This window comes from Euprymna scolopes, chromosome 23, assembly GCF_053919585.1.
Source record: "Euprymna scolopes isolate OS-2025 chromosome 23, ASM5391958v1, whole genome shotgun sequence".
Taxonomy (NCBI): domain Eukaryota; kingdom Metazoa; phylum Mollusca; class Cephalopoda; order Sepiida; family Sepiolidae; genus Euprymna; species Euprymna scolopes.
Window position 1 is genome coordinate 56350561 of NC_136504.1, and position 27466 is coordinate 56378026.

Sequence of the window (27466 nt, forward strand, 5' to 3'; positions counted from 1 at the left end):
ATTGAACACAGGGATCTTTCTATTGAACACGGGGATCTTTCTATTGAACTCAGGAATCTGTCTATTGAACACGGGAATCTTTCTATTGAACACGGGGATCTTTCTAATGAACACGGGGATCTTTCTATTGAACACGGGGATCTTTCTATTGAACTCAGGAATCTTTCTATTGAACACGGTAATCTTTCTATTGAACTCAGGAATCTTTCTATTGAACACGGGGATCTTTCTATTGAACTCAGGAATCTTTCTATTGAACACGGGGATCTTTCTATTGAACTCAGAAATCTTTCTATTGAACACGGGGATCTTTCTCTTGAACACAGGAATCTTTCTATTGAACACGGGAATCTTTCTATTTAACTCAGGAATCTTTCTATTGAACACGGAGATCTTTCTATTGAACTTAGGAATCTTTCTATTGAACACGGGGATCTTTCTATTGAACTCAGTAATCTTTCTATTGAACACGGGGATCTTTCTATTGAACACAGGGATCTTTCTATTGAACACGGGGATCTTTCTTTTTAACTCAGGAATCTTTCTATTGAACACGGGGATCTTTCTATTGAACTCAGGAATCTTTCTATTGAACACGGGGATCTTTCTATTTAACTCAGGAATCTTTCTATTGAACACGGGGATCTTTCTATTTAACTCAGGAATCTTTCTATTGAACACGGGGATCTTTCTATTGAACACGGGGATCTTTCTATTGAACACGGGGATCTTTCTATTGAACTCAGGAATCTTTCTATTGAACACGGGGATCTTTCTATTGAACTCAGGAATCTTTCTATTGAACCCAGGAATCTTTCTATTGAACCCAGGAATCTTTCTATTGAACACGGGGATCTTTCTATTGAACACGGGGATCTTTCTATTGAACACGGGGATCTTTCTATTGAACCCAGGAATCTTTCTATTGAACACGGGGATCTTTCTATTGAACACGGGGATCTTTCTATTGAACACGGGGATCTTTCTATTGAACACGGGGATCTTTCTATTGAACCCAGGAATCTTTCTATTGAACACGGGGATCTTTCTATTGAACACGGGGATCTTTCTATTGAACACGGGGATCTTTCTATTGAACCCAGGAATCTTTCTATTGAACACGGGGATCTTTCTATTGAACACGGGGATCTTTCTATTGAACACGGGGATCTTTCTATTGAACACGGGGATCTTTCTATTGAACCCAGGAATCTTTCTATTGAACACGGGGATCTTTCTATTGAACACGGGGATCTTTCTATTGAACACGGGGATCTTTCTATTGAACGCAGGAATCTTTCTATTGAACCCAGGAATCTGTCTATTGAACACGGGGATCTTTCTATTGAACCCAGGAATCTTTCTATTGAACCCAGGAATCTTTCTATTGAACACGGGGATCTTTCTATTGAACACGGGGATCTTTCTATTGAACACGGGGATCTTTCTATTGAACCCAGGAATCTTTCTATTGAACACGGGGATCTTTCTATTGAACACGGGGATCTTTCTATTGAACACGGGGATCTTTCTATTGAACACGGGGATCTTTCTATTGAACCCAGGAATCTTTCTATTGAACACGGGGATCTTTCTATTGAACTCAGGAATCTTTCTATTGAACACGGGGATCTTTCTATTGGAGACGGGGATCTTTCTATTGAACCCAGGAATCTTTCTATTGAACCCAGGAATCTTTCTATTGAACACGGGGATCTTTCTATTGAACACGGGAATCTTTCTATTGAACACGGGGATCTTTCTATTGAACCCAGGAATCTTTCTATTGAACCCAGGAATCTTTCTATTGAACACGGAGATCTTTCTATTGAACACGGGGATCTTTCTATTGAACCCAGGAATCTTTCTATTGAACACGGAGATCTTTCTATTGAACACGGGGATCTTTCTATTGAACCCAGGAATCTTTCTATTGAACCCAGGAATCTTTCTATTGAACACGGAGATCTTTCTATTGAACCCAGGAATCTTTCTATTGAACCCAGGAATCTTTCTATTGAACACGGGGATCTTTCTATTGAACACGGGGATCTTTCTATTGAACCCAGGAATCTTTCTATTGAACCCAGGAATCTTTCTATTGAACACGGGGATCTTTCTATTGAACACGGGGATCTTTCTATTGAACACGGGGATCTTTCTATTGAACGCAGGAATCTTTCTATTGAACACGGGGATCTTTCTATTGAACACGGGGATCTTTCTATTGAACACGGGGATCTTTCTATTGAACACGGGGATCTTTCTATTGAACCCAGGAATCTTTCTATTGAACACGGGGATCTTTCTATTGAACACGGGGATCTTTCTATTGAACACGGGGATCTTTCTATTGAACACGGGGATCTTTCTATTGAACCCAGGAATCTTTCTATTGAACACGGGGATCTTTCTATTGAACTCAGGAATCTTTCTATTGAACACGGGGATCTTTCTATTGGAGACGGGGATCTTTCTATTGAACCCAGGAATCTTTCTATTGAACCCAGGAATCTTTCTATTGAACACGGGGATCTTTCTATTGAACACGGGAATCTTTCTATTGAACACGGGGATCTTTCTATTGAACCCAGGAATCTTTCTATTGAACCCAGGAATCTTTCTATTGAACACGGAGATCTTTCTATTGAACACGGGGATCTTTCTATTGAACCCAGGAATCTTTCTATTGAACACGGAGATCTTTCTATTGAACACGGGGATCTTTCTATTGAACCCAGGAATCTTTCTATTGAACCCAGGAATCTTTCTATTGAACACGGAGATCTTTCTATTGAACCCAGGAATCTTTCTATTGAACCCAGGAATCTTTCTATTGAACACGGGGATCTTTCTATTGAACACGGGGATCTTTCTATTGAACCCAGGAATCTTTCTATTGAACCCAGGAATCTTTCTATTGAACACGGGGATCTTTCTATTGAACACGGGGATCTTTCTATTGAACACGGGGATCTTTCTATTGAACGCAGGAATCTTTCTATTGAACCCAGGAATCTTTCTATTGAACACGGGGATCTTTCTATTGAACACGGGGATCTTTCTATTGAACACGGGGATCTTTCTATTGAACCCAGGAATCTTTCTATTGAACCCAGCAATCTTTCTATTGAACACGAGGATCTTTCTATTGAACACGGGGATCTTTCTATTGAACACGGGGATCTTTCTATTGAACACGGGGATCTTTCTATTGAACCCAGGAATCTTTCTATTGAACACGGGGATCTTTCTATTGAACACGGGGATCTTTCTATTGAACACGGGGATCTTTCTATTGAACTCGGGAATCTTTCTATTGAACCCAGGAATCTTTCTATTGAACACGGGGATCTTTCTATTGAACACGGGGATCTTTCTATTGAACACGGGGATCTTTCTATTTAACTCAGGAATCTTTCCATTGAACACGGGGATCTTTCTATTGAACACGGAGATCTTTCTATTGAACTCAGGAATCTTTCTATTGAACACGGGAATCTTTCTATTGAACTCAGGAATCTTTCTATTGAACACGGGGATCTTTCTATTGAACTCAGGAATCTGTCTATTGAACACGGGGATCTTTCTATTGAACACGGGGATCTTTCTATTGAACACGGGGATCTTTCTATTGAACTCAGGAATCTTTCTTTTGAACACGGGGATCTTTCTATTGAACACGGGGATATTTCTATTGAACTCAGGAATCTTTCTATTGAACACGGGAATCTTTCTATTGAACTCAGGAATCTTTCTATTGAACACGGGGATCTTTCTATTGAACACGGGAATCTTTCTATTTAACACGGGGATCTTTCTATTGAACACGGGGATCTTTCTATTGAACTCAGGAATCTTTCTATTGAACACAGGAATCTTTCTATTGAACTCAGGAATCTTTCTATTGAACACGGGGATCTTTCTATTGAACACGGTAATCTTTCTATTGAACTCAGGAATCTTTCTTTTGAACACGAAGATCTTTCTATTGAACACGGGGATCTTTCTATTGAACTCAGGAATCTTTCTATTGAACACGGGAATCTTTCTATTGAACTCAGGAATCTTTCTATTGAACACGGGGATCTTTCTATTGTACTCAGGTATCTTTCTATTGAACACGGGGATCTTTCTATTGAACTCAGGAATCTTTCTATTGAACACGGGGATCTGTCTATTGAACTCAGGAATCTGTCTATTGAACACGGGGATCTTTCTATGTAACTCAGGAATCTTTCTATTGAACACGGGGATCTTTCTATTGAACTCAGGAATCTTTCTATTGAACACGGGAATTTTTCTATTGAACTCAGGAATCTTTCTATTGAACACGGGGATCTTTCTATTGAACTCAGGAATCTTTCTATTGAACACGGGGATCTTTCTATTGAACGCAGGAATCTTTCTGTTGAACACGGGGATCTTTCTATTGAACTCAGGAATCTTTCTATTGAACACGGGGATCTTTCTATTGAACACGGGAATCTTTCTATTGAACTCAGGAATCTTTCTATTGAACACGGGGATCTTTCTATTGAACTCAGGACTCTTTCTATTGAACACGGGAATCTTTCTATTGAACTCAGGAATCTGTCTATTGAACCCGGGGATCTTTCTATTGAACTCAGGAATCTTTCTATTGAACACGGGGATCTTTCTATTGAACTCAGGAATCTGTCTATTGAACACGGGGATCTTTCTATTGAACACGGGTATCTTTCTATTGAACACGGGGATCTTTCTATTGAACTCAGGAATCTTTCTATTGAACACGGGGATCTTTCTATTGAGCCCAGGAATCTTTCTATTGAACACGGGGATCTTTCTATTGAACACGGGGATCTTTCTATTGAACACGGGGATCTTTCTATTGAACCCAGGAATCTTTCTATTGAACACGGGGATCTTTCTATTGAACACGGGGATCTTTCTATTGAACACGGGGATCTTTCTATTGAACTCGGGAATCTTTCTATTGAACCCAGGAATCTTTCTATTGAACACGGGGATCTTTCTATTGAACACGGGGATCTTTCTATTGAACACGGGGATCTTTCTATTTAACTCAGGAATCTTTCCATTGAACACGGGGATCTTTCTATTGAACACGGAGATCTTTCTATTGAACTCAGGAATCTTTCTACTGAACACGGGAATCTTTCTATTGAACTCAGGAATCTTTCTATTGAACACGGGGATCTTTCTATTGAACTCAGGAATCTGTCTATTGAACACGGGGATCTTTCTATTGAACACGGGGATCTTTCTATTGAACACGGGGATCTTTCTATTGAACTCAGGAATCTTTCTTTTGAACACGGGGATCTTTCTATTGAACACGGGGATATTTCTATTGAACTCAGGAATCTTTCTATTGAACACGGGAATCTTTCTATTGAACTCAGGAATCTTTCTATTGAACACGGGGATCTTTCTATTGAACACGGGAATCTTTCTATTTAACACGGGGATCTTTCTATTGAACACGGGGATCTTTCTATTGAACTCAGGAATCTTTCTATTGAACACAGGAATCTTTCTATTGAACTCAGGAATCTTTCTATTGAACACGGGGATCTTTCTATTGAACACGGTAATCTTTCTATTGAACTCAGGAATCTTTCTTTTGAACACGGGGATCTTTCTATTGAACACGGGGATCTTTCTATTGAACTCAGGAATCTTTCTATTGAACACGGGAATCTTTCTATTGAACTCAGGAATCTTTCTATTGAACACGGGGATCTTTCTATTGTACTCAGGTATCTTTCTATTGAACACGGGGATCTTTCTATTGAACTCAGGAATCTTTCTATTGAACACGGGGATCTGTCTATTGAACTCAGGAATCTGTCTATTGAACACGGGGATCTTTCTATGTAACTCAGGAATCTTTCTATTGAACACGGGGATCTTTCTATTGAACTCAGGAATCTTTCTATTGAACACGGGAATTTTTCTATTGAACTCAGGAATCTTTCTATTGAACACGGGGATCTTTCTATTGAACTCAGGAATCTTTCTGTTGAACACGGGGATCTTTCTATTGAACTCAGGAATCTTTCTATTGAACACGGGGATCTTTCTATTGAACACGGGAATCTTTCTATTGAACTCAGGAATCTTTCTATTGAACACGGGGATCTTTCTATTGAACTCAGGACTCTTTCTATTGAACACGGGAATCTTTCTATTGAACTCAGGAATCTGTCTATTGAACCCGGGGATCTTTCTATTGAACTCAGGAATCTTTCTATTGAACACGGGGATCTTTCTATTGAACTCAGGAATCTGTCTATTGAACACGGGGATCTTTCTATTGAACACGGGTATCTTTCTATTGAACACGGGGATCTTTCTATTGAACTCAGGAATCTTTCTATTGAACACGGGGATCTTTCTATTGAGCCCAGGAATCTTTCTATTGAACATGGGGATCTTTCTATTGAACTCGGGAATCTTTCTATTGAACACGGAGATCTGTCTATTTAACTCAGGAATCTTTCTATTGAACTCAGGAATCTTTCTATTGAACTCGGGGGTCTTTGTATTGAACTCAGGAATCTTTCTATTGAACACGGGGATCTTTCTATTTAACTCAGGAATCTTTCTATTGAACACGGGGATCTGCACGGATTTTCGAACGGAACCCTTTATTTAGTAACACGCTGGCACTTCGCCAGCCATGACTGGATAGAAGTCCTAAGTAATTATAATTTGGTATTATACTGCGAGCGACGCCCAAAATATAATTGCGAATTACATAGGATTTCTACAGACTCATGGGTAACGGGACGTAAAACATATTGCATTAAATAAAGGGTCTCATTTAGATTCCCGTGCAGATTCTCGAGTTCGACAAGATACATTTGAAGAAAATCGGAAGTTACATCGACCGAAACGTTGTACCAATAATACCTAAGATGAGAATAGTAGTCCGAAGAATTCAAATAATACGAATAGAAAAAATTAATTGCAAGATAGTTGTGTAGGTAAGATCATCAAAGTATGATTCGCAGATTCAACTATCACAAAATACAAAGGAACCAAATCTGATTTGTTAGTATTAATCACGTGCCATTGAAGGAATTCGAAGTTAGATTTCAGTTCCGGTTTAAAAGTCTCGCTAGCCCCTGATTTTCAAAAACATGCTAGGAATAAAATTCAAGCTAACCGTGCAAGCAAGATCGACAAAATATGATCGACATGTTCTACTATAACTCGATATGAAGGGGACAGATATGATTAGCTATTTTTAATCACGTGACATTGAGGAGATTCGAAATTAGATTTTAGTCCCGGTTTAGAATTTCCGCTATATAGAGGTCCGATAACAATACAATCTAGATGTTCATAAATTATCATCTGACACTTATTGAAGTAAATGCCTACCCTTTAAGAGTTGATACTAAACTAATATATAGTCTATAGATGCATCTCACGCTTATTTCCACGCCAGGCATAGGTTCCATCAATAATCGTGCTAAATAGAAGATTTTAAAAGTGAAAATACTGTTGTCTTTTCTTTTATTTTTACAAGTGAGTTACCGCTTATTAAGGTCGGAAGGCCACTCGAGGATAAGGGTTAATAGGTGTCAGGTGATCGATGAGAAAACATTGAAAAGGTCGGTATTGGTGGAAGTGGGGGAGTATTTGATTATTTAAGAGGGCGGCTCAACAAGAATGTATTTACATTAGACTTGGAAACGATCATGTTCTAATTAGATGGAAAGACGCTCCGCCGTATATAATTTAATAGCAGATCTAGGAAGGAAACTTTTTTCGTGGAATTTGCGTTTAGTTTAAGACGCATATAGTAGAGAAAATTGTTGACAGCTATTGTAGCTAGACCAGTATTTGTTTTGCAGGTGGGCATAGATTGAAGCTCAGTCGAGTATTTGCCGTGAAAATAACGATAAAGAAGAAACAGACTTGCAGCTTCTCTTCTACAAGGCCACCATTCGCCCATGCATGGAGTATTGTTGCCACACCTGGGCTAGTGCATCTATCACTAGGGTCGGAAAAAGAGTTTGCAATCTAATAGGTCCCACTTTGTAAACTAAGCCCCAACCCTGTCCCATCGCCGCAATGTTGTATATCTGTGCTTGTTTTACAATGCTCTGATAAACTCGTTTCACTTGTGCCCCCTCGACATATATATTCCCGACAAATCCGCTTAGCAATAAAATCTTACCCCTTCACTGTTGAGTTCCCTACATACCAGAAAGCTTTCTACTCTAATAGTTTCTTCCCTCGAACAGATAGACTTTGGAATTCCCTTCCTGCTACCTGCTTCCTTGACTGTACTAATATGCAGAATGTAAACCAACATCTTGCTAATCGTTTCTAAGCATGGTCCCGAATAGGAGCCCCTTACGTCCAATTGCCGATATGCTTTGTTAGGTGTGAACGCGAGTTAAAAAAAAAGAGAAAAGGACATCGTCTGCTAGATTTCGAAGCCAGTTTGGAACCTTGTCCCGAAAAAAACGGGTTGTCTGAGAAGCTCCTCCCTAGAGGTTAGAGCAGTACTCCATCTTTGGGCGTAATTTGGCTTATTTATGCGTGAACCCACGGACGAGAAATGTATATAGATAACAGCTTGAACGTGAAGATACACTGACCCCTTCATCTGTGTCCATAAAAATTCATTCGTCAATTGATATATCTCATCACATATTTCTCTTTGGAAAATAATACATTTTTCTTTTCTTTTTTTTCTTTCAGTTTTCTACCGGGTTTGTCCAAATGAAAGCGGAAATGATGTTGGTGATATGAAAATAATTCATTTTAAATATCTTTAATGTTAACCTTGTCTACTTTCTTCTATACTTCTTTTTAATAATAAAAATAGAAAACAATTAGAAATAAAGCTTATTAGGTTACTTCATCTTCAATGTTTTAGCATCTAAATCGTTTGGCTGTTTCGTCAAGATGGAATTTGTGAAGCATTTGTGTTTTTGTTCTGTTTATATATATATATATATATATATATATATATATATATATATATATATATATATATATATATATATATACTTCGGAATAGTTTTTTTATTAAACAATCAGTGGTTATGTAAACGTGAGATTGTAGGTTTACAAAATATTACTGGCAGTAATATTCTATAAGTTATCCCATCTAAACAAGAATTGCTCGATATGCAAGATAGAGCAAATAAATTAAATTGTAATTCAATGAATTTCAAAAAACTCTCATTGAAATGAAATGAATTGGTTGAGTTTCATATCAAAGAATTTTTATTATTCTAAGCAAAACAAAGAATGTTTTAGAAAATTAATCTCCTTAACCTATAGGGTTTCGATGTCTACCATCTCATCAGAGGAGAGAAAATATTAGCAAATAGTTATAAAGGTATGCACCCTATTTGCTAAAGTCAGTGAGACATACCTTTATAATTATTTGCTAATATTTTCTCTCCTCTGATGAGATGGTAGACATCGAAACCCTATAGGTTAAGGAGATTAATTTTCTAAAACATTCTTTGTCTTGCTTAGAATAATAAACATTCTTTGATATGAAACTCAACCACTTCATTTCATTTCAATGAGAGTTTTTTGAAATTCATTGAATTACAATTTAATATATATATATATATATATATATATATATATATATGATATATGTATATATATATATGAGCAAACAGTTAATAAAATATGTTAAAAAACATTTGGAAATGAGTTAAAAACATATTTAATCTGAAAAGGAAACACTAGATAAATGGATAGTCCTTACTCCGCGGAGTTTCGAAGAAATACTTTCCTTCTCATCAGAGGGTAGGAATTGGCAAAATGCGGGATCGGATTTTGCATGCAGAAGTATTTGATGAAACAACAAGTAAGTCAAAGATCTTACTTGAAAACAAAAAAAGTGAAGCAGAGGGAATATGGTGAAGAAAAAGGTGATTACACATGAATGGATAGTCTGGTGGAAGATAAAAAATCCAGTGACGGTAAAATCCAAATGTATAACTTCAATAAAGTTAAAAGAATTTCCATTTGTACAAGTAAAATTCAAGGAAATCCCGTAATTCGAAGAAGATTTATTATATATATATATATATATATATATATATATATATATATATATATATATATATATATGTATGTATACATATATATATGAGGACTGATTACTTATATTGTTTGAGATTCTTCGGACTACTTTTCTTATCTTGACTGTTATTTATACAACGTTTCGACCGAAAGATTCCCGAGTTCGACAAGACACACCTGTAAACAGCCAGAGGAGACATTGATCGAAACGTTGTGTAAATAACACTCAAGACGAGAACATTAGACCGCAGAATCCAAATAACACGAACTTGTGTTTCTTCCTGACGAGTTTCAGCAGTAAAAATCATGGTTTTTCGAACGTCAGACTGTGTAAGTTTATCAGACGAAATGGTAGTATCATCGTACCAGGTTATCCTGACACAACCCTGCGCAGAAAGCCCTTAGACCCTCGAGGATAGTGTCTTGTGTGCATTCAAATATATATATATATATATATATATATATATATATATATATATATATATATATATATATATATATATATATATATATATATATATATATCATAATTTTATGCGGGGTACAAAATTTAATTATTACAATCATGACAGGAAGAACCGTTTTGATGTTCATAATTAAAAGTGGGAAATGAGAGAACCCCCCCCAAAAAAAAAACATCAATTTAATGGAGGAGGTCAGCTGACTGGTTTCGGCCTCACTTTTCATAAGCTGGATCGAAGGATTTACTCCCCCCTTTTTTCCTTTTTTTAATTTTATTAATAAAACTAAATGAAATGGGAGACAATACGTTTAAAATAAAATGGGAGGCGATACATTAAAAAATATATAGCGATATATTGCATTAGAAAAAAAATGAAAAGGGATACACTATATATCTCAAATATCGAAACGTATTTATTTTAACCGTATCGTCTCCCATTTCACTCGACTCTATTAATAACATTTAAAAAGGAAAACAAAAAGAAAAAAAAGTAAATCCCTTGATCCAGCTTATGAAAAGTGAGGACGAAAGCGGTCAGCTGGCTTTCCCCATTAAATTTGTGTTGTTTTCTCTCTCATTTCTCACTTTTAATCATGAACATCAAAATTGACCTTCCTGTTATGATTGCAATATATATATATATATATATATATATATATATATATATATATATATATATATATATAATGCATATATATACGCATATATACATATATATATACATACATACATATATATATGCATGAGGTATTTATTTTTTATATGAGTGTAGACTTAGATCAGATTGTAACAAAACATGCTGTAGAGCTATATGTCTTGATTTCGATTTTATTTGTTGTTGTTTTTTTACTTTTCACATAATTACTATATATTGGGTACAATATCATCATCATATAGTATGAATCAGATAATTCTGTTATTATAGAACTCTATATCTTAATAATTAGAACATTCAAATAAGTTTCATCCATTCAAATGGTTCTTTGTGCAGATCCGAAAGCTTGCAAATCGATGGCAGAGAGTCTTTGAAAATGGTCGTCTTTATTTTGAGGATTTTTTTTTGTTATTCCGTGACGAGTGAAGTTTCAATTGTTGCAAGTATTTACTTTTTAGACAACCTAATAACATAGACTTTCATTTGACTGTCATGATACATGTAAATGTCACCTGTAATTCTCCAAAGAATTATCAACTCAATTTTTCAGCATGTGGCTTGTGCGAATGGAGACTCAGTTGTGGACCCAAGAAAACATGTCCTCCTGGTATGTTTACTATCTGTTTATCACTCTTCTTCAAGCGAATAACTCCAGGCAACTGTAAATTTCAGAAACCATGCCGAAGTTTAATTGTCACTATTGAATGTAATATTGAAATGCATACATTTTAATAGCTACATTATTAAACCTTATTCGCATCGAGACTGTCTTTTTTTATCGTTATTTCCATGGCAAGTGCTCGTCTGAGCTCAAATCTTTGGTCCCCCTTGCCAATCTATCACGAAAAACACTCATCTATCTGAAACCACTGTCATTAATTTCCCTCTCTCTTTATCTGTGCCTTAATCCAAGCGTCGATTCCATGACTAGACCTTCTTTCTTAGAAGTGCATGACTGTGGAACTCTCTTCCGATTGCCTGTTTCCCACCTGACTACAACTTGGATGTCTTCAAGTCCAACATAATCAAATTCCTGACAAACCGCCTCCTCAGTTTATAGACAGTTTATCAACTCTCCAAAACTAACGATTACTACGATACTATCCCATTGATTACAGTACACGCAATAATCCTTATCCCCGAGTGGCTTCCGGGCCTTGATAAATGGTGACCTCCATGTAAAAAAAAAGTTCCATGTTGAAAAAGAAATGTTTGTCTTAACTTTTTATGGTCCGACCATTTTGAAAAAGAAAAGGCCATTTTAGATGCTCAATTGGCTAAATGATTTTACTTTGTCCTTGAAATAATTCTGAAAATGTTTGTTGCTGAATGTTCCACTCGTACCTCGACATGAACGAGCTATTAAAATATTTCAAGGATTCTATTATGTATTTTTAACGTAATTTAATCAAAAGTTTAGTACTTACAAGGCCATCAAAAAAAAAATTATGTCCGTTTTTGTAAGGAAAAAAGAAAAAACTTCACATTATGTGTAACTTATATTTAGCCTTCGGAGTAATCACCATCAGCATCTAGCATTTTCTGTCAACTAATCTCCAAGTGTTCAATCCCATTGCGGTAAAACTCGAGGGTTTCGAACACCAAGAAGTCTGTGAGGGATCGGTGCAAGTCTGTCTCATTGGTGAAGGACTTTTTACGAAGATAACTATCCAGGAAGTTTAAAAAAAAAAAAAAAGGTGGTAATCGAATGGTACAAGGTCAGCTGAATAAAGTGAATAACACAAAGACTTCTACTCAAGTTTTTATATGGTATCTTTGACCACTCGCACGACATACGGTCTAGCGTTATTATAAAGGAAAACTACACCTTTGCGATTCACCAGTGCTGCCCATTGATAGGAGTTCATAATAAAACATTTGACGACCTGTTCATCAGACACGGAGAATAATCTTGCGTGGATGTATAGGTGGTCTTGCCGTGTGAGGGTCAACATCCTGAGGAGACAACCAATGTCTAAAACGCTTGGAAGTTTCCTATAGACAACAGTTTTAATTACTGATAAGCACTAGACTGAATAATGATGCGTTACGATGGCGATAAAAAAACAGCTATTTGGACTTTAGATCTCTAACACAGCCATTTTTCTCACAGCTGCCCGGCTTATAACTCATAGTCACACACGGAGCACGTGTTTTATATATATATATATATATATATATATATATATATATATATATATATATATATATATATATATTTGAGTAAGATGATTGATAATTTAAATTTAAAATTTAAAATTAAAAATCAGTTTCATAAGGAAAAACAAACACGATCAATAAATTGTACGATCGTTTGTTTCATTGTGATAGACAATAAATCTTGGACAATAATTTTGTCATATAGTTTTTTTGAAATATATAAATATATAAAAATTCGAGGCAACTTTTCAACAAATTAAATAATTAATTCTGATGCATTTATCTGTGTATTCTCTTTTGCTTTAATGCAGTTCTAATCAATTAATTCAACCATGTTTTTTCTTAGGTCTTGCATGCGTAAATGGATGCTGCATCTCAATTGGTAAGGTAAGTCTATGAAACAATTTACGTAATACAATTATGCGTATCTTACCAAACAAACAAGCTATCATATATTTGTGAATTGTGAATGTTTATTCCTCATAATATATATATATATATATATATATATATATATATATATATATATATACATATATATACATATATATATGCGTGTATGTGTGTGTGTTTGTGTACAATCTATCACAAAAGTACACCCCTCACATTTCTTCAAATATTTAAGTATATCTCTTCATGGGATAACACTGAAAAAAGATTTTTTCGACACAATGAAAAGTAGTCTGTCTGCAGCATATATAACAGAGTTAATTTATTTTCCCCTCAAAATAACTCAAAAAGCTAAATCTCTGGCAACAAAAGTGAGTACACCCCTTACGAAAAGTTGCCGATATTAACAAACAACATGTCAACTCTCAATATTTTGTGTGGCCACCATCATGATCCAAAACTGCCTTTACTCTCAGGCATGGAGTTTATCAGAGCTTCACATATAGCCACTGGAATGCTCTTCCACTCTTCAATTACGACGTCGTGGAAATGGTGGATATTTGAGACTTTGCGCACCTACACCTTCTGCTTGAGGATGCTCCAAAGATATTCTATTGGGTTCGGCTTGGCCAGTCTATCACCTTTATACGCAGCCTCTTCGGTAAGGCAGTGGTTTTGTGTCATTGTCATGCTGAAACACTGCTCTGTTTCAGTATTTGACAGTACATGTTAAAGTTCATATTTCCCTAAAGGAAATGTAACTCTCAAATACATGCAGCACTCATGCAGCCCCAAACCACGACATACCCACCACCATACTTGACTGTAAGCATGACACACTCATCTTTGTACTCTTCAAATTGGTGTGCATTCTCATCCCAGGAGGAAGCCTCTTCTGAAGGCAATACACAAGAAAGCCCGCAAATAGTGAGCTGAAGACATGTCAACTGAGCCCATAGATTACTGGAACCATGTTCTATGGTCTGATGAGACGAAATTTAATTTGTTTGGTTCTGATGGCCTTAAGCATGTGTGGCGGCGACCATCTATCGAGACGTTTTTCGTGATGTTAAGGCTTCATCGAATGCTGGATATTTCTGTTCCTATGACATATCTAGTTTGTTCACCAATGTGCCTTTAGATGAAACTATCGGGATTTGTGTCGATAGTCTTTATTGTAGTCCTTAACTAAACCCTCATTTCCTGAGCATATATTTCTTGAGTTCTACTAAGTCAGGTGAATTCAGTTTTGACGGGAACATGTATCGTCAAGTTCATGGAATAGCAATGGGATGTCCTTTGGGTCCCATATTGGCCAATACTTTTGTTGGATATCAGGAGAAACTGTTTTTTTATCATGTTCCGAAACCGATGTGTATTTTCAAATGGGCTGCCAGGGAAAGAAACATAAAAAAAATTATTATATATCTAATGTATTTAGATGTGTTTTCCTCTTGTAACCAAATTTTTTTCCAAGGGCAAAACAAAAGAAAACAACCGTCTCCAACTGGTTGTTTTAATGAACACGTATCTGATGAGTTGTTTGGTGGAAATCTACTATTCAACGAAAAAAGTGTAAGACAATACAATATAGTGGTTTATCGTTTTAACGGTCAGTGCGAGGCTGACTATGTGGAGCATACAATTCAGCGTTCGGTGGTTAGAATTTTCCATGTTCCCACTTCGATACGTAGGCACAAACAATGGCCAACATCCGGACGTTTACATGCTCATAAGTCGGCCATCGGAGAATATTTATTGCAGTACCAGATCTGCGCTGGAGGATACACTGACGGAATTCGCTTGATTTCACACAGAGCACGCTCGAGAGTTCGCTTAAAAATTCTCGAGTCGGTATCTACTAATTTGCGGTAACCGTTTCTGTGTAAACCAAGAAAACATACTCATAATTTGGAACTCATGGGTATTCGTTTCCTTTTCTCCTCCCCCCCCCCATACAATTTTTGTCTACACTCGCTGATAATTTATGGTCTTTTGACCACATTTGTAAACGATGTTTCTTCCCATCGTCGCCGATGTTCATTTTGAAAAATATCGGCCGAAAGACATCTCGATAGAGTTTTTTTCTACCCTCATCCCTTATTTACTCCCTTTTGTCGAATATATGTTTTTAAACATGCAATTAGAACTAAGGAGAAGTTATTTTGGAATTGTTTTTGTTTGTTTCTTAAATTTTTCTTTTTTTTATATGGTTAAACTATTGAGAAAAAAAAAGCAAACCCCCAACAATTAATAATGACAATGCGCCCGATGTTATTCAAATGGTTTATAAAATTATGTAACCATAAAAAACTGCTAAATAAAATTGCTCAATATACCAAATAGAGCAAATAAATCATAATTTAGGAATTTAAATTTTATGATTTTAAACGATTAAATTTCAAATATAGAATTTTTATTGTATGCAAAACAGTTTAATAAACAGATTTCCTTAACCCATGAGTTTTCGATGTTTATTCATCTCCTCAGAGGAAAAATATTAGCATATATTATAAATGGTTTGCACCTTATTTGCTAAAGGTAATAAACATAGAATATTAAGAGTTTTTAAAGTTTTGAAATCATTTTAGCTACATAGAAAAAGGGAAATTAGATATTGACGCAGAATAAAAAAAGGATATTGATCCCAAATGTATGGTAAATTCCGAAGCGAAAGTTTATGGTGGCAGGGAAGTAAGAAGATCCAACGCATATTATAATTCTTCCAAGGCACAAGGTAACAATCCGATGTAGACATAATTCCTTAATTTCTCCCTTGGTTGGATGAGATATCCGGTAAATATTGGATTATATTAACCCGGTTAAGATATTTATATATATATATATTTTAATATATAAGTTTCATAATCCAATCCAAGTGTTGAATCAATTTGTAAATAAAACCTAGACATCAGAAAACAGACAAAACAAAATAAAAAAAATAAAAGAATTGCTTATCAAAGCAAAGCAAAATAAAAAAATCAGATGCAGCTTTAGTGATTAAAATTATATTTATAAATCAGCACACGTGAAAATGATTTAAACTTACTAAGACTAAAAGGTATCAAATTTAAAATCCTTTTTTCTAATAATTCAAACAGGGAACAGATGGCAGTGGAGGTGTAAATTTAAAGAAAAGAAGACAAAAGAAAAAAGAGAGAGGTAGCAACGAACTTAAAGTTGGAATACAGAAATGTCCAGACAGGACAAGACAGGATTCAAATCTAGGTCAAGGTCCCTAGACGGCGACAGGAAAAATAAAGACAGGGAAAATAAAAGTTTTAGCGCTTTATGCTTTCCCGATTGTATGCTAGTAAACTTGAAATTTATATGCCTAAAGTAAACTTCCAACATATATAAGTAGTAATAATAGCAATTTAATGATAATAATAATTTAATGATATTTAATGATTTAATTTAGTAATAAGTTGTTATAATAGTAATTTAATGATGATATTTAATCGAAAATTTGGAGTTCGATAAATCTGTGGGAATCTGAGGAGATGAATAAACATTGAAAACTCGTGGGTTAAGGAAATATATTTATTAAACTGTACTCCTTGTTTTACACATGATAAAAATTCTACATTTGAAAGTTAACCGTTTCAAATCACAAAATTTAGATTCCTAAATTATATATATATATATATATATATATATATGTGTGTGTGTGTGTGTGTGTGTGTGTGTGTGTGTGTGTGTATGTGTGTGTGTGTGTGTGTGTTAGCCTGTTCATTCTACTTTTTCTCTGAAACTACTGGGTCAGTTTGGTGGGAATTTTGTATAGACTTTTTCATGATGAGGTGCAAAGAATTAAGTATTACGATTTTCGTTTAATGCACAGTTAAGGATCATTAGGGGTTTATAGGGATTCTTATTTCAATTCTACTTTTCGGATATTTTGCATTAACCTTTTGTGTGATAAGCTGCATCGAACTAAGTGTTCGATGCACACTCTGGGATTAATAGAGACTAATAAGTATTCGTATTAATTGCAAAAATGAGCACAATTTAACCATACACAACCATTAATTTGGCATAAATCACTCATTCTAAGCAAATATTTGGTATACATCCTTCAAACTTAATATATAGAGTACTTAAACCTCGACATCAGTTCCAATTCCGTTTTTAACCTGTAAAATATCTGCTAAGCTGTCAAAATAGAAAAGAAAACAGTTGACCTTGGAGTAAATCGACTAACTTCTGAGCATGCGCACATATACTTTTTTTAGCTTAAAGTCGCTTAATGTTTTCAACCGTGTTTTGTCCATCTAGCGATAGCTCAGGCGGAAATACCGAAGGCTAAAGCGATGAATATGTTTTGGGTTCGATTACCGCTGATGGCACCGAATTATTTTTTTAACTTTTGAAATTATTACTGTATATATTGGGTACAATATAATAACCAAGGGTAAACCAATTATTCTATTTTTCTTGTCAGTATCTTAGTATTAGTTTTGCCCCGTTTTTCTTCATCTTGGATTTGTCTACTTTCTTTTGTATCTCTATTTCTAATATAACATCAATTATAATCATTTTAATACCTTGAGATCAAAGAAAAAGTCATAACTGTATCGATTTATTTAAAAAGTAAACAAACAAAACAAATTAAAAATACATAAAGGAATTAAAGTTAATAAAAGTCTGTATTCTGTTTATTATTTAAGGTTGGCTTACAGTTTAAAGTGCCAAGATCACAGTGTAGTATCTGTTCTGGTTCTACACTTAACCTTTTCTGTCCCCGGGGAAATCTTTTATGGCTGATATAATTTTTATTTTTGTTCCTATCCAGAGTACATCTTTTTTTTTGGGGGGGGGGCTGGATTTTCCCCACATTAAAAATGTACCTTGTGTCTATCTCTGCCCTCGTGGGGAGGCAAGTAAATAGGTATATTTTAAAGGTTTATTAAAACGTATTTTCTTTAATCCACAATGTCATTTTATTTCTTTTTTTTCAGTATACTTTCCTGACCGTTTTGGAACAGTTTTAGCGAATTGATGTGATACATGTTATGCAGTATTCAAAATTACGTCTTGATACTGGTACTGTCACCTTATAAGGAAGGATGAGGTAATGTGATGCTTCGAGACTTTAACGAGAACACGTGTGACTGACGCCACGCGAGTATTAGAGGCTCCTTTTTAAACCTTAGTATATTGTAAGCGAAAAGACTGAAATATTCCTACAAAAGAGATAGAGTTATCTAAGTTTTCTGTTGATGTTTTAACCTTAAAGATATGAATTCCAGATGTGAAAATTTAGTAAAATCCACACAAGGAAGAGAGGGAGTAACGTAACACTCCGAGATTTTAACAAGAACACGTGTGACTGACTTATAAATAAAGACATATGAATAAATCAAATTGTGGGGGAAAACATGGCTCTATGAAGTGCCGTTTTCTTTGTACTGTTCTGGGTGACCAGTGCCGGCGCTATTCGTTTATGAAAACCACTTGATCTCTGATGGCTTCTAATGGTTGCAATCTGGCAACCCTGGATATGAACATGAGAGTGACCTTCCTTGGATGTAGCCTCGTTTTTTAATATCATTATAATACTTTATGACCATTGTTGTAATGGTGTGGGCAAGGGAATTCGTAGTAATTTCGACGTGCAGCAGTTTTTCACCGAAGAAAGAAATCAGAGAAAAGGGAGCATTCGAAAGAAACAAGGCAAAAAGAATAGAAACTTGTCTGCTTAGAGGTGCTTAATTTCAATTGAGTAAATTAAAGATTGCCTCTTATAATGTAATTTTATTATTTGTATTGAACTATGTAGCACAATATTACGTTCTTAGTATTTACTAATACGTATTAATTTATCTCATTTGAGTCAGTTCTATATTTAAAATACAACAGCCACTATTTTCATAGAAATGTTAACAAGCTCATGTTGTTACATGATAAGGGCTGTCCCCTTTTCATGTAAGTATAAAAATAGAGAGATTTAGTTAAATGTAAACATGAAATAGAATAGACGAAATTCGAACCTCGTAATTTAGGTTGAGAAATAGATTACGAGAGAGAATTAGAAAATGGAATGTAAAAACAAACCATTTTTTAGCTTAGATATAAAATAGTTTTAAGAAAAGGAATGTGCATTTGTCAATTCTGTTATGAAATTGAAGTGAAGAATGCAACTATAGGATAATGTAATAAACATGTTTTTAACATATTGGAAATATAGGTTACTGGAAATATAGGTTAAAATTCCTTTTGTAAACAAAGGAAAAAGTTTTGGACACGCATTTCCAGAACACGTGAAAGAAGACACATGTTTTAATATGTGTATAACGTCATGGAAAATGGGAAGTTCTCGATATAGTTAGAAACTTGAGAGTTAAGCAGAGAGAGTCTGAGGACGACAGACGACAGTCTGGAGTCCAGAGATGGACAGTCGAACGTCTGGAAGCGAGACGGTCACCTTTGAAACATAGAATGTAAAACTTTGAATTCCTGACTAAGAAAACCACCGACCAGTCCATGGAAATAAACGCGTCATGTGTTTTTATAAACATCGTCTTTGTGTTGTAATTCTACCAAAAGGTAAAGTGAAATTGTCATTATATGTCTTATATATCCTGTGTTTTAAAATGTCTTCACATACACAATGTCTTTACATCTCATATCTACAATGTGAACACTAAGACTGTCTCAACACTGTCTCCTCACAAGAGCTTCTATTACACTTCTAAGTATGAACATTTTATATATATGTGAATCTCTTCATAACACGAACACAGAACGCAACATCTCTCTTAATAAGACTCTCTAAGACTCACTTTTAATAAGACTTCCTAACAACGAATAATAATAACAACAACAACAACAATAATAATAATAATAACAATAATGAAACAACTATATAACAATGTTTGTTGTGCGTTATTGGCTTTTCTGTATACAAAAAATAAACAATTTTTTTACGCTAATCCAGAAAAATATCAGCTTTATTAATATATTTGTTGATTAAATATATCTTTCAATCCGTGGAATTTCCACGTGTCCTGCAGGGTGTAATTCAATTAGCATTTGCTGATAAACGTTACTATTGGCAACATAAATTATTTTCACGGTTATACAATGGGTAAATCAGACAAAAACTTACTTTTAATTTATTGCTTCTGTAAACCTATAAGCCGGTCACTGGCGTATGGCCGACCCACGTGTTACATTAAATGTCTTGGAAATGGTCCGCGTATGAAGATCTGTCGATTAGACGTCTTTCTGTCTAGGTGAAGAGAAAATGAATACCTGAGATGTTGGGTGTAGCTGGCTCGTTCTACTCCCAGAATGACGTCTTGTTCTTTGAGGGCTTGATATGGTTGGAATCTTCGTCTTCAGGGCCGTTTCCTTTGCCCTAGGGTAGATATTCAATACAGGCACAAACAACACACGACACAATGGTAATATATAAGATCCTAGCTATTTTATTTTATTTTAAAAAATATCACAATATATTACAAAACAAATTACAGATCATAATTAATTTTCACAATTACCACTTTAAAACTAACTAACTTTAACTAGCGTTGCGGAAGAGGGGATGCCCCCCTCTCGTTTACAGAAAGGGAAAATAAGACATGCTCACTCCATGGTGTCCGGACGAAAAAGAGATCGAGAAAAGAAAGGGAATCGTGGGATTGCATTCTGGTTGCTTATTTCGGTGTATCCCTCCGCCTATGGCCAAATCACCGTGCTAAGTGGAGGTGGGGATAACAACCACCACAACCGGGGCACTAAGATATAGTACCAAACTTCTAGTTATTTCCGGTATCTTTCATGAATCAACAAGATGTGTAAGCGCTTATTATTTTACACACAGCTAATATTTACAATAACGTAACATTTTTAAAAGGCGGATAAATCACACATTACAAGGCAAATCTATATATCTATATACCGTAGTACCTTTAACGTTCGTACGTATGTAACAGTTTCCAGATTATAAATTATTCGATTGGGAGATTGAAGGTGATAATATACGACGAATGTTAAATTAGTAGTATACAGATACACCGATTTAATGTTTGTAGTATGTAATCACCTTCTATCTTCCTTTTTAATAAATAGGATCTCTCGATCACCGAAGACGCAATATATATATATATATTTTTGTTAATAATGTCACTTTTAGGTCGTACATGAAACTAAAATATAAATTCTTGGTCTTCTGGCTAGGATCTAAGGATAGTATCTATTCTGTCTAAAGATGGCATAATGATATCGTGGGGTTTCCGTTCGCGCCGGACGTCAACACAATGAAAATATGTCACAGACTACATAAGGATATTGGAGATAAACCGTAATAACCAGATATATTCTGACACTACATTAACCAGATTACTAAGATAAATATTTTTACAGTTTAAACAAAAATGTTACAATAATGTCGCTTAACGTCCACAGAATGCTCAGCAGTAATATATTACATATGAAAGATACCACTGTGGAATTTCCACAGGACCCGCTAGTCTAATATAAATGATTTGGGACTATTTTCTCAATTGTATTTTCATTGAAAATAATTTATATCATCAAAATTAACATTTACTTAATTATTAATTTGTGAAGTGTATAATTTATAAAGAATTGTTTGGGGCTATTTTCTCAATTGTATTTTCATTGAAAATAATTTATATCATCAAAATTAACATTTACTTAATTATTAATTTGTGAAGTGTATAATTTATAAAGAATTGTTTGGGGCTATTTTCTCAATTGTATTTTCATTGAAAATAATTTATATCATCAAAATTAACGTTTACTTAATTATTAATTTTTCAAGTGTATAATTTATAAAGAATAGAATTGGAATTTTGACAGAAGTCAAAATTTGGTCAGACATACGCACGTGCGCAGTAACATTTTTTTTGTTTGTTCTTTTTGTTTTCTTTTTTTGTTTGTTTGTTTTTAATATGATACTGTAATTGCGACTCAGTATAATTTTGTTCCCAGAAGGTTGAAAATGTTGTTCCAAGAAGGTTGAAAATCAAAATAAACTGCTAAAAGCATGATTATTCTCAACTCTGCAGCCGTTCAATATAAGATAAGTTGCGTCAGTTTTAGGAGTAATTACAAGCACAAACCGAAGCTCATTTATGATTGATTGACGGAGTTTTTTTTTTTTTTACATTATTTTATTAAGGAATTCATCGATGCATAAGTTGCTCGCTGCCTTTCCATTTATGGCATGGTAAGTGCTATTTGATATTGATATAAAATGTTCATATTAGTTTGGGTTTTTTTTATCCTAAAGCACATCAACTCGTTTGGGGGTTATCTAATGTTTCAATACCTTTTTACTTTTACCTACACGGGGATAGGCGAGCTTTTGGGGGATATGAGGCACCTTAAATAAGTTTCCAGATATTTTTCGTATGGGCATTTTATTGATGGTACAAACATAAAACTCTAATCCCTTTCGAAGTAATCTCCTCCGGCTGCAATGCACTTGTTGTATTGTTCCAACAACTTCTGGGAGACCCCATGGATATCCTCTGTATCAATGACCATCGACACACCCTCTTTCATCTCCTCAATTATCTCATAACGACAGCTTCTAAGGATTTTCCTTGAGCTTAGGGAATAACCAAAAGTTACATCGAGCAAGGTTTAGATTATAGGGAGGATGAGGTCTTGATTCCCATCTTAGTCAAATAGCCTGCGATCTTCTCTGAGCACTATTGCAATAAACTTCACGCAAATTTTCCGCATTTTCAGTTTCTTGCGAATAATTGTGTGTACAGTTTCCACACTGATATCAAACTGTGCACTTATTATCTCTATAGATACACCACTATCCTTATCCATAAAATTCTTTATTTAGTCAATTAAACCTCCTTGCTCCTCCCACACCTCTCATCATCCCTTACAGTCTCCCTACATTTCTTGAATCTCTTATGCTACTCAAGAACTGAAGCTAGATTCATGCAAGATAGTCCAAAAGCAGTCTGAAGCATTCCATACGTTTCTGTTTTCATGTTTAAAACAGGATTTTATTGAATATAGTTCTTCTAAAGCGTCCTCACGCCTGGATTGAATTTTTGAAAATTACTAGCTGTGATAATCAGGCTTTAGTACGGCGTATTCTAATTCCTGTTGTAGCTGTTCATTTGAACCTGAAATCATATAATACTGATCAGTCATCTTGTTAAATGTATAGCAATAACATACTGAATTTTCAAGAGTCTACGACAATTTTAAATGACTGTACATAAATGTCTGGAAACTTATTGACAACACCTCGTATATAATGTTGAAATACTTTTTACCTTTACGGGGAATGGATACGACGTTCATATTTTTTTTTTGGGGGGGGGGGTCTATGTTTCTTCTGCGCATATAAGTTTTTTTTTTTAAGTTTTTTTTTACTTTTGATACTTTTGTTGTTGGATATTTGGCAGGTGACCCTGAGAAGAGAGACATTCGATGAGTTACACACACGCAAATCGATTCCGTGTATATAAATTGATCAGAAATATCGGTCAAAGGATTAAAACAAAAGACAATTGGAAATATTAAACATTTCAGGATATAAGAATGTTTATATAAATCGACGCGACAGAAAGCGAGCAAACAATCGGTCACAAAGCGACACATTTTCTTTTAATGTCAGTCAGAGGGATCTAATCATTATATGATGATCTACGCATAAGAGCTAAATTGGCCGACATTTTAATTCAACTGAAAATGCTTAACGATAAAAACGAGTTTCTTAAAGGGGCTGACATAATTATTTATTATAATAATTAAATACCTACAGACACTAGTGTTTCATCCTTTCGGGAATCTTCAGTGCAGAGTGTCACGATTAATACCAGTCGATAGATTCGAAACCGGCGACATATATATATATATATATATATATATATATATATATATATATATATATATATATATATATATATATATATATACACTTGTGCCCGATATTATTCATACCCCCTCGGATCTTTGAGATTTCTATAAGAATATTGCTCAAACCAGAAGGTAGACAATATTAAAGGGATTTCAAACAATAAATCAAGCATAAGCATTTAATTTAAACTCAACAAATAAATAAATTATGCAAGTTTGAAACATTATACAAAGAAAAACAATAATGGCACTAGTTCAAAATTATTCATACCTCTCTTACTAATAGTCAATAGCATGCCCTTTATTCTTAATAACTGCCTGTAACCGTTTGGGATATTTATCAACAAGGTTTTTACAAGCATCAACACTGATTTTTGACCATTCTTCAATGCAGTAGTTCTCCAAATCCCTCAAATTTCTAGGTTTCCGCTTTTTAACCTCAGTTTTCAATATGTGCCAGAGGTTTTCGATAGGGTTCAGGCCGGGACTCTGGCTAGGCCATTTCAAAACATTAATTTGATTATCCTCAAACCATTTCTTGACTATTTTGGCAGTATGTTTTGGATCATTATCCTGTTGAAGGACCCAGTTTGGTCCTAAATGGAGCTTCTCCGCATCCTGTCTAATGTTTTTCTGGAGTATCTCCAAATATTGCTCCTTCTTCATGGTTCCATCTATCTTGACCAAACTACCTGGACCACTAGCCGAAAAGGAGCCCCAAAACATTAGGCTACCACCACCATGTTTCACCGTGGGTATGGTGTTCTTTGGGTTGTAAGCTTCTCCTTTCTTCCTTCAAACGTAAGAAGCATCCATATGGCCAAACAATTCAATTTTTGTTTCGTCAGTCCACAAAATACTTGAGAAAACGGACTCTGGAGAATTCACATGGGTCCTAGCAAACTTTAGACGTGCTGCAAGGTGTTTTCCGGTGTGCAATGGAGTCCTTCTTGGTCTTCTTCCTTTCAGACCATTTTCATGCAGAGTCCTTTGCAATGTTTGCCTTGATATTTTTATGCCAGAAGACTCCAGATTTTCTAAAATGTCCTTATTAGTGGTGGTTGGATTTGCATTAACACTTCTTACAATATTCCTGGTGGCTCTAGCAGACAGTTTCCTTCTCCTTCCTCTACCAATCAAGTTGTTTGTTGTGTGGTGGCTCTGGAATTTTTTGATGATGGTCTGTACTGTTCCTCTAGGGACCTCAAATTTCTTGGAAATTGACTTGTAACCTAAACCATCCTTATGTGAATTCACAATTTTAGTTCTAAGATCATTACTAAGCTCTTTTTTCTTCCCCATTCTAACAATTTTTATTCTTTTATTGGTTTTCAGTTGATATCATTTTAATTTCTGAAAAATGCAAAAAACGAAATGAAATTAATCAAAGGTTGTATAAAAGCATTCAAAATAAGAATCAAACAGAAAACAAACAGTCAGAAACTCGATTAATACTGAAAAAATAAGGGGGTATGATTATTTTTGAACATTGCAGATTTTATAAATAGCTGTATATTTCTTTTATTACAAGTATCCCGAGATTTTAAAATGACGAAAATGATCAGAAGAGGTTTATTAAGAATATGTATCAATATGGACGTAAACAATAAATTCTTACAAAAGTTACACCTAATAAACTCAATTTTCAAGGGGGGTATGAATAATATCGGGCACAAGTGTATATATTTGGTGTGTTTTTTTTTAAATAATTTTTAAACGTATTTCGAAATTTTTAAACGTGATTCGATATAATTAAAAATATTTTTTTTTTAAACTTTAAACGTATTTTTGGAAATTTTTAAACGTAATTCGATATAATTAAACGAATTTAAGTTTTTAACCGATACCAATACAGATTTTAAAGTTTTTTATACATAAGGAAAGAGATTTTAAAATTAATTTGGGTTCAAATTAAAATCGATTTATATAAAGAAAATTTTTTTTCGAAATTAGATCTTAAATTTAAATAATTCAAAGTTTAAAATTAGGTATTACATTATCCGATATATATATAAAAAAGGGGGGGTTAAACAAAACGAGATTTGAACGTGAATTCGCGAGGTATATATACTTCACACTTCCGGATATAAGATAGACGAATATTGGCTGAAGAGAGCTTGATAAGGATACCTTAAACGGGCCTTGTTATCGGGCTTGAAACCGACGGTACCAATGATCTGTCTCAACTAACAACTTTCTGTACACAAAATATAAATACGCTCTTAAAATTTGGATTTTCCTTTTAATTGAGCACTCTGCTGGAATTCTTTTTCCAAAAAACAAAACAAAAAAACAAACTTATCATATATATATATATATATATATATATATATATATATATATATATATATATATATATAGGTTGATCACTTTATAAATATATTTTCACCTGACGCGTATTTAAGCGATTAATGGAAGCCAACTATATGTTTGTAAACAAACTGATGGAAGTGTTTGGACAATTAATCAGAATCAGACTCGGAATTAGGAATCAAAAAATAGGAACCTTTCTGCATATCGGAATCGGAAAATACTGCGTCTACTTTCCGATGCTAAAAACAATTATTTTGATTATCATTTATTTTATTTATTTATTTATTTTTTGTTCTGATAAAATTAAAAAGAAAATTTTTGTTTTTATTAAAATTCTATTTTCTTATCGATGGTATTTAAGATAAGTACTACTTAGTGAATTTCAATTACAAGTAAAACTAAAATCTATACATAAAGCCTCGTAGGTGGGGTTGTACATTTGCGAAAATATATGCACATGGTGCTTTTACTTTTACGATTAAAAACAAAAGCGTCAACTTTATAACAAAATATTCAGATATTTTAGAAGTATCAGAATCTGAATC

General features: G+C 34.5%; 1 protein-coding gene across 1 annotated transcript in view; it reads left to right on the forward strand.

Moving 5' to 3' along the window:
- Window positions 1–27466, forward strand: part of LOC145245616 (uncharacterized) — a 125553-nt gene that overhangs the window by 93417 nt on the left and 4670 nt on the right. Inside the window, exons 14-16 of the mRNA XM_080107184.1 lie at window positions 11746–11802; window positions 13702–13737; window positions 22897–22944. Of these exons, the coding sequence (XP_079963310.1) occupies window positions 11746–11802; window positions 13702–13737; window positions 22897–22944 (141 nt within the window). The remainder of the gene's footprint in view (window positions 1–11745; window positions 11803–13701; window positions 13738–22896; window positions 22945–27466) is intronic.